The 7805-nt window shown below is 34.9% G+C and overlaps 1 protein-coding gene across 2 annotated transcripts; it reads right to left on the minus strand.

Moving 5' to 3' along the window:
- Nucleotides 1-36: 36 nt before the first annotated feature.
- LOC107220957 (E3 ubiquitin-protein ligase listerin) lies at nt 37-7805 on the minus strand. 2 transcript variants are annotated; one of them, XM_046741035.1, is made up of 23 exons: nt 7611-7805; nt 7016-7225; nt 6693-6959; nt 6508-6623; nt 6068-6422; nt 5800-5987; nt 5584-5719; nt 4764-5456; nt 4443-4662; nt 4010-4358; nt 3420-3915; nt 3222-3340; nt 2972-3134; nt 2706-2890; nt 2446-2629; nt 2177-2351; nt 1741-2098; nt 1511-1657; nt 1310-1440; nt 1023-1234; nt 748-939; nt 454-621; nt 37-357 (listed from the first exon to the last, which is right to left on the minus strand). In XM_046741035.1, the coding sequence occupies exons 1-23, from the start codon at nt 7653-7655 to the stop codon at nt 298-300; spliced, it is 5169 nt and encodes a 1722-aa protein (XP_046596991.1). In that variant the 5' UTR covers nt 7656-7805; the 3' UTR covers nt 37-297. The 2 variants fall into 2 exon arrangements, with proteins under 2 accessions (XP_046596991.1, XP_046596998.1); XM_046741042.1 differs by lacking the exons at nt 6693-6959; nt 7016-7225; nt 7611-7805 and having other exon boundaries at nt 6068-6417.

The raw sequence follows: 7805 nt of genomic DNA on the forward strand, positions 1-7805 counted from the left end.
TTAGACACAAAAATAAATGGAAGATAAAGTGGGGAATTAGTTGAAAAATACATATGCATATATTTCGCGTTTACCATTACGTAGAATTATACAACTAGGTGTACTTATATATTTACACTTTTTATCTATTTCACTTTAATAGTATTTAAATCGTATCATTTAGTATTGAATAATATTATTGCAGACCTAACATCCTAAAAATAAGTAACCATTTATTTAGTGAAAATACAAACATTCGTATTACATACAATGTTTGTGTAATCAACCAGTTTCAATTTTACATATATCAGTTTTAGCTCAGAATATGTTTCTGCAAATCGGGCACGTAGATTTCTGGCTTGTACTGAACCATTTGTACTGCAACAGAAAATTAATGTTAACGATTTTACTGGTGATTATCTATATTTCACGATATTGGCCGTAACTTAGTGAGATAAAAATCATGTATCTTACCAGACATGGTGTGTGGAATTTCTTTCGGCATGTGTGGCATGAAAGTTTTGGTATTTGATTTGTAGTGGCGTGAACAATACTGAAACAAATGTAACACTCTTCAACGCCGGCAAACCTTTTATCCAGATTATTCTTCCAAAGAGTTAATCCGTCCCAAATTGATCCGTTCTGTAAATGAATAATCTTGGTCAAATCAACACATGTATCTAGTTCCGCTCCCTTCACAATTCAGTCATACATTCCACGATTCGAAGTACTAAAAACTATACCAAAGTAATATCGAAATGTACAAACCTGATGCGTCAGGAATATGGAGAGCTGCATATGACAGTTTCTCCAATTTGCTGCACCACCCGCATGCTGTCCGAGATCTACAGTTACCGGTCCAAGGGGATGGTTAATCGGTAAAATTATGCTAAGTTCCAGTTTCGCATCTTCCACTTGATACAATGCTATAACTTCCCTCGCTGTTGGATGTACTTTGACCTATGTACATGCATCGCTTCATATAGTATGATCAATAACTTTTTATCATTCGCCGTCTGCAATATACCTCTTATTTTACTCACCTGCATGTTTTCAATGCCTGTAAGCTTGTTGCAACTGAGCTCTTCTTGACACAGCATAGGGCTAACATAAAGTATTGTGATTCTTTCTACAGCAGCGCTAACTCTACTGTCTGCTGCACCCCACCATTGTCTCACCAGAACTGGGAGTTGTCTCAGACTATTAGCGTACAACCAGCAAACTAAATGATCTAGTCTGCACTCAGTCCAAGTCTCTGAAGAAATTTTATATAAAAATGTCAAGTGGAATACAAAAGTAAAAAAGAAATATTTGAAACTGTCAATCTTACTTGCAAAACTAAATGAAGGTGCAGTAGAAAATATTTCTGTAAGTCTCACAGCCTTATTTTTATTGTCTTGGAAAATTTCTACTGGCATTAGCCGGAAGAGGTTGTTCATTAAGCTAGGAAAGAAATCATCCCTGAAAGAATTTTTGACCATTAGATTAAAAAGTCATATAAAATAGATAATTAGACACCTGTGAAACTTACTTGAGCAGTTCTGAATATTGGTAACGCAATTCGGCATGAGCATAGGAACACATATCCAACAAAATGGCCCACTCAAATAAATACCCAAGAGTATAAGTGTACGAATCTGTGTAGGGCTGAATCGTGCAGCTCACAGTTTCACATAATCTACAAAATGTGCTTGTTTTCGTTATTGTCATCTAATGAAGTACCAGTGGTCGAAACAATTGACTTATTCTGCCGTTTCTTACTTGAAGTCCAATAACATAGCGTTTACGATGTACTGAGTGGATGCGAGAACGTTTTCGAACTTTTTGAAATTCAGCAAATTTAGATCGAAGCTTTCTGATTCTATGAGGTTTTTGTCTCGCGCTACCAACTCTGGAATAATTTTTTTGAAAACTTGATAAGCTGACAGCTGGAGGCTCGGAACAGGGGATTGTAGCAAGTTGAAAGAGAGCTTAATCACTTTTTCAGAGTTGATCGATTCAAATGCAGCACTGGTATGCTGTCCAAAGAAGATTTTTTCGTCTACCAACTTCAGAGCCTCACCCAGGTTATTCAGCAGAACAAGTTGCATAGATGATACGTCGTGTTGATTGTACAAATCTGTGAATAGTAAAAATATTCGGAAATGACAACAACTAAAGAGTATAAGAAATAATTTGGATTATGCATTTCGCTTACCGGAACAATACATCCAAGTTTCAACAAGGACAATATACACATCATCAGCAAAAATGTTTTTCCACTCATCTAATATAGTTCCAGGCAATCCTTCAACAGATTCTTTCTCATGTTTGTATAAGAGTTCTTGTAGTGTACAGAACAATTTATTCACAGCAACAATAAAAGCTGTTACCTAAGGTGTACAAAATTGAATACTTACCAAGTACAAAATGCATATATCCCTAATGATTAAATAAGATTGTGAATAATTGAAATCAAATTCGTACCTTCAAATTACCACAATTCTTTTTAGATTTTTTTACTGAAAGCTGCCAAGAGGCTAGAGATATCAATATGAAATCCCAGTGCGCGTGAGTTAATTTTGTTGGTATTGTCGAGACGGACTTTGATAGAAATCTAACAACTTCCAAAGGTAATGTGAACTGTTGCCACGTTACTTCTGATACATCACTGTGAAGAGAAAAATGGAAATTGTGTAAACAATTGTGCAACTTTCACTTTGTCGAACATTACTTTTTTCACATACCAATCAAAAAGTAAGAAGCCGTTATCCTCTTGGTAGAGCTTTATCACTTTATCTAAAGTTGCAATAAAATATGTCAAGGTTTTTTCTGAATCACCGCCAAGCAAGCTCCGTCCTACTACGAGTGCGTTTACATTATTGTCCAATTGTAATGGAATATCTTCCATGTTTAGGTAATCAGACAAAACCTAGGATCAGTGTTAAAATTAATAATAATGCGTCAAGAATTGATAAAATAAACATTTCATACAAAATCTGAAAAAATATACCTGAACAGCTTGAAGTTGAGCGCCAATTTCGTTTACATTATTTGAGGCAGAACTTGTGATGCTGAAATCTTCTCTGAATTTAGTAGTTAGACTATCACACGGTGCTAGTTCCATGCAAAAAAGACGTAACACATGAGGCCATATTCCAACGTAAACTCCAGAACTAAAAAATCCAACAGGAGTGAATTGATAAATTTGTTACTTACTTGTACATGATGATAATATATTTATTGTTTTTATACTGCCTTACTTTTGAAGGATGAACTTGAGATTACTCTCACGTATGTCTGTTCCAAGCAATGTATATGTAACTTTAACTTCCTCTTTTAGATCAGTAAACAGGGTGCTAATCCCATTAAAGTGTTTTGTCTGCAAAATGTAAATTCGTGTAAAATACTTTTAATTACTTTAACCGAGCAACGTACACCAAACATAGAAATTTACTCACTGAAGTATAGTGTAAACCATACAAATATCCTGTAGCAACAATATGTAGAATATTCAACATAGTCTCTTCAATAACAGGTAATGCATTGACTTTAACAATATCCATATCTTGAACTTCTGTTGAATCGTCTTCGATATCGTCTTGGCCTTCAGATTTTTTCATGAAGAGTTTTTTTAGTAATTTAATGTTCAATAAAGCCCATCTAACACAGTTTTCTATATTGTCTGTAGGATACTTTTGTTCCAAGTCGATTTTAACAATATCTTGACCGATTTTTGTCTGAAAACACGTTTCCATCGTTGCTAAATTTCCTGACACTACTTCTGCATACAGAACTATTGTTGTCACATCAGCCAACCAAGTAGCCATCTTCGACCCAGCAGTAAAAGCAGAAATGACATTTTTTGTATGCTCATTTTCATCATCGTCTTCAACCAATGCTTTTATAAAGCTGACTGCAATTTCCACTAATTTTTCTAAAGAATATAGGTGTTCTCTAGAGAAATAGTACAAAAATGAATACATGAATAACAGAAATCAATAGCTTACATTGCTTTCTTAGAACCATATTTCAAAAACAAGTAACTTACGACAGAAAGATATTTGCCCATAGAATGTCTGCACATTTTTTAGTAAGGTCAACAAGTTTTGCGGGAGATAACATCGTTTTTAACTGGACCAGCCCATTTTTCCATGTATTCTGAACAGTTTTTCTTATCGGGAAAGCACTGCTATCTAAGTCAAGTGTGCAACTTAATCCAAACATAGTTTCGATAATTTTGACAACTCCTAGCCTTAGTTTGTTGTGAGTCCAAGTTGCAGAGGATATCTCAGAAACCAATTCAACGAGTGAGTTGAGATTATCTTGACTCTGTTCATTCAAACCTTTACAGAGGATTGAGACAATGTCATCAAATGTAGAATCACTGATAATTAAATCTGAAAATGCAAAGACGCGATTATTTTTAAATGTACTGTTATAGAAAATGATGAAAAACAAGAATAATTAATACAGTAACTAACCGGTATTATCAGAACACTCGAAACATTGCATGAGAATTTTTTTGTTCACATCCAAATCGATGGTAGTTTCATTAACAGCTACTTGTTTAGTCACATCTAGTAACACAGACGACACTTCAGCTTGTGAAAACCACTCTTTTACTGCAGGATCCTTCCTATTATGTTTGAACAAAGCACACTTGACCGCATGCCTAAGGATTATTTTATTTTCGTTCTGTAACTGTTGTAAGTTTGCACTTTGTATATTTGTTTGGACAATTTATCATAAAATTTATTTTCAAGACATTTTTGAATTAATTACTTATTGGACGGAATATCTACCTCTGATAATGAAGCAAGAACTGTTTTCTTGTCCAATTTATCCAAATATTTGATGAGGCTGAACAATAACATTATCAATAGCTCCGTCTGTTCTGGCTTTTCAATCAACCATTTTCTCAAAGTCTTATTGTAAAAATCGAGAAAACTGGTATCTTTTCCACACGATTTTGTCAATGCAATAAAAAGGTCTTTGCTTTCAAAGTTTGTGATTAATTTATAACAGGTTAACATGACAGCTGATTCAGAAGAATCTTTATTGATGTTATCAAAATGAACGGAAGTTATTTTGTTGATTAGTTGAGCTAATTCTGTACAATACTTCAGGTCTTCTTCTGGAACTTTAGGCAAAACTTCGTCGCTTTTTTCTGCTCGGTCGTTTGAATCAAAAAATTTGACTCTCAAATTTTTGCGAGTCTCTAATGTGGTATTTTTTAAACTGAGAAACAAGTCCAGCAATGAGTCATACAAGTTTGAAATGTGAACTGAATCAAAATTTGCTTCAGTAGAATGAATTAGATTCAAAAGTGTCTCCTCAAGAGTAGACCAAAATTGTTGAACTAAATGACCATACGACTTGTAATCGGCGACGCTTCGATTTTTACTCCAATAACGAATGAGCTGGCTTATTTGTTTAAAAATCAAAGGTTTCACTGGTGAAATCTCTACCAAACACCATTCCAATGTTGGCATCAACTAGAACGTGAAAATAAAATATATACTTTACAAATTTTGGTATTCCAAATTTAACACTTACTTACTTTCATTGTTCCTAATGATCATCACTTGAGTTATTAATAGTTAGTATTAAAAATAATTTTACCTGTTGTTTCAGTAAAGTTTCGCACAAGATTTCATCCTCATTATTCAAAAGAATCACATAACGCAAACACTCGACGAATGCAGTGACCACTGCCAGCATCTCTGAGTAGCTGAGTTGAACGCTCTTGACTTTAAAGCTGTACGAAATAATTATGATTATTTGTTTGTTTCACTTTCTATTTGCTGCCCAATTACTTTTACTTAGGTGAACAATTACCCCTTCCGTAAATTATTAAAGAAATTTGTGTAAAAGTTCATCTTGTTCTCGTTTTGTATAGGAAAGTGGCTGATGAAGGGCAGCAAATTAGGATAAATTGCATTGGCGCTGCCATTACCTCCTTCTCTTAAAACATGCCACAACTTAGGTATTATGAGCTTTTCAATGCTGACTACTGTATGCCAACCCTAGAGAACATGAATTAAACTCTAATAATCAATTTGCTAATTCTGCAGCTGAATATGTACATTGTCATCCTTTCTATTACCTCTATTTTACATATTGCAAGAAGCACAGCCTCCCACACAACTGGCAAGACACCAGGATCTGTTTCATCAAGATTGTTCATAATGGTGGTGATCAATTTCTTTTTCTCGTTCTTGTACAATTCTTCGGCGTGTTGAATCATTGAGGCAAGAACATTGAAGAATCCAGCTCTGACTAGAGGTATTTCATGTTTAACCAATTTCCAGAACTTATTGTGTGATAAAATTTTATCGTGAATCTTTGCCACCTTCTCTATTTGCTGAGGAGAAATTGTTTTCAAGTATAAAGAGTATCCTTGTAAACTTGATATCAATAATCTCTGGTATCTCATGTCCATTTCTTCAGGTGTAACTGTCCTTAAAATCAAAGAAATTAATAAAAAATTTCATATGTCATTGACACATTACCCTCTTCACAAAAATACATAGTATTTTTGCATACTTATTATTTCCAAGGGTTTGCGGCGTTTGATTTGTTATATTGTCGCAGATGTAAGTCAAAATTTCTTCCTGACAGTGTGCAATTGCGTCTGCTAATTTATTTGGTGGGAATGTTTGCTGTAAAAAGTAAATGGGAATTACTTGCGGTCTGGAAGATTGTTTACCTGCTGTTATTAATTATTATACCTGGAAAGCATTGGTAGCAGCAGAGGCTGCAGGCGCGTATGTATCATACTGTGACGTAAACCACGGTCCAGCCAGCTGTTTCAAATACGGAGCGATATTTCTTCCCGCAGGTTTAACAATGGCCAAATGCGCCACATGCGCAGCTTCTCTAACTCTATGTTCCACATCAATAGCAAGCAGACAATATATGCGGGGCCAAAATGGAAGGACTGCTAGAATAGTTTTTGCGGTCGAGTTGTTGCATAGCTCAGTAAACTCCTGCAATGCCTGTAAAATTTTCTGAGCATAAAAATACCGAACCAACAAATTCAACGAGGATTCACCTTTAATTTTGTCGTTCCATCTTTTTTATTCATTTTCTTCAACAGCAGTTGAAAGTGAGAGTCCAGTTTACTCATGTCGATTTCGTCCAAGGTACTAATCGTTAGTCTTGGTAAGAGGGGAATATATCCTCCATCCTTTGCCCCTGAAAACCCAACGAAGTTGGGCATTGAGGCTTCGAGCAGCTCTGCACTGCGACCGCTACTTGATGGCTATAATAAATAGTTGAACTCTTCAATTTTAGACCATTTGTATCAACAGATATAGAAAATGATGAAATAAAAAATTGGACATCAAAATATTAGATTTATTAATCTATAAGCTGCCAGTCAAAGACTCTGGCAGGGATATGAAGATTGGTATCTCTGTCTAAAACAGCCAGCGACACACGCTGTCATCGTTACAAATGTACTCATAATACAATTGAACAAAATATCAGAAAACAGCTAGTCAGTGAAACCCTGTGGATATCACATTCGGTGAGTATTAATTGAATAAAAAATAGGCGGGTGACAAAGCGAATTATTCGGTAAAAAAATTGAACATATTTTTCTGACAGCAGATTGCTTGTAATAAAACTTGTTGTCACGCACTTACCCTTGCATTATTTTTAGTACGTTGTGCCTGTTTGTTTTTTCCCATTTCAACGAGTCTCTAAAATAAAACTTCCAGACTGTATTATAGAAACTGTTCAATATTATTAATGTTTTGACAAATTCAACCCTTGAAGAATTTCTAACCACATTTCAGCCAGTGATGTCCGTGACTTACGTATCGCTCCACAGTGTATAA

This window comes from Neodiprion lecontei, chromosome 1, assembly GCF_021901455.1.
Source record: "Neodiprion lecontei isolate iyNeoLeco1 chromosome 1, iyNeoLeco1.1, whole genome shotgun sequence".
NCBI lineage: Eukaryota > Metazoa > Arthropoda > Insecta > Hymenoptera > Diprionidae > Neodiprion > Neodiprion lecontei.

Excerpts from the sequence above, each read along its gene's own strand:
- LOC107220957 (XM_046741035.1), bottom strand. The coding sequence starts at position 7,655 with ATGGGAAAAAACAAACAGGCACAACGTACTAAAAATAATGCAAGG. Across the intron at positions 2,099-2,176 it reads AACTTGGATGTATTGTTCCG|ATTTGTACAATCAACACGAC; the intron begins GTAAGCGAAATG and ends TACTATTCACAG. Across the intron at positions 1,658-1,740 it reads GCTATGTTATTGGACTTCAA|ATTATGTGAAACTGTGAGCT; the intron begins GTAAGAAACGGC and ends CACATTTTGTAG.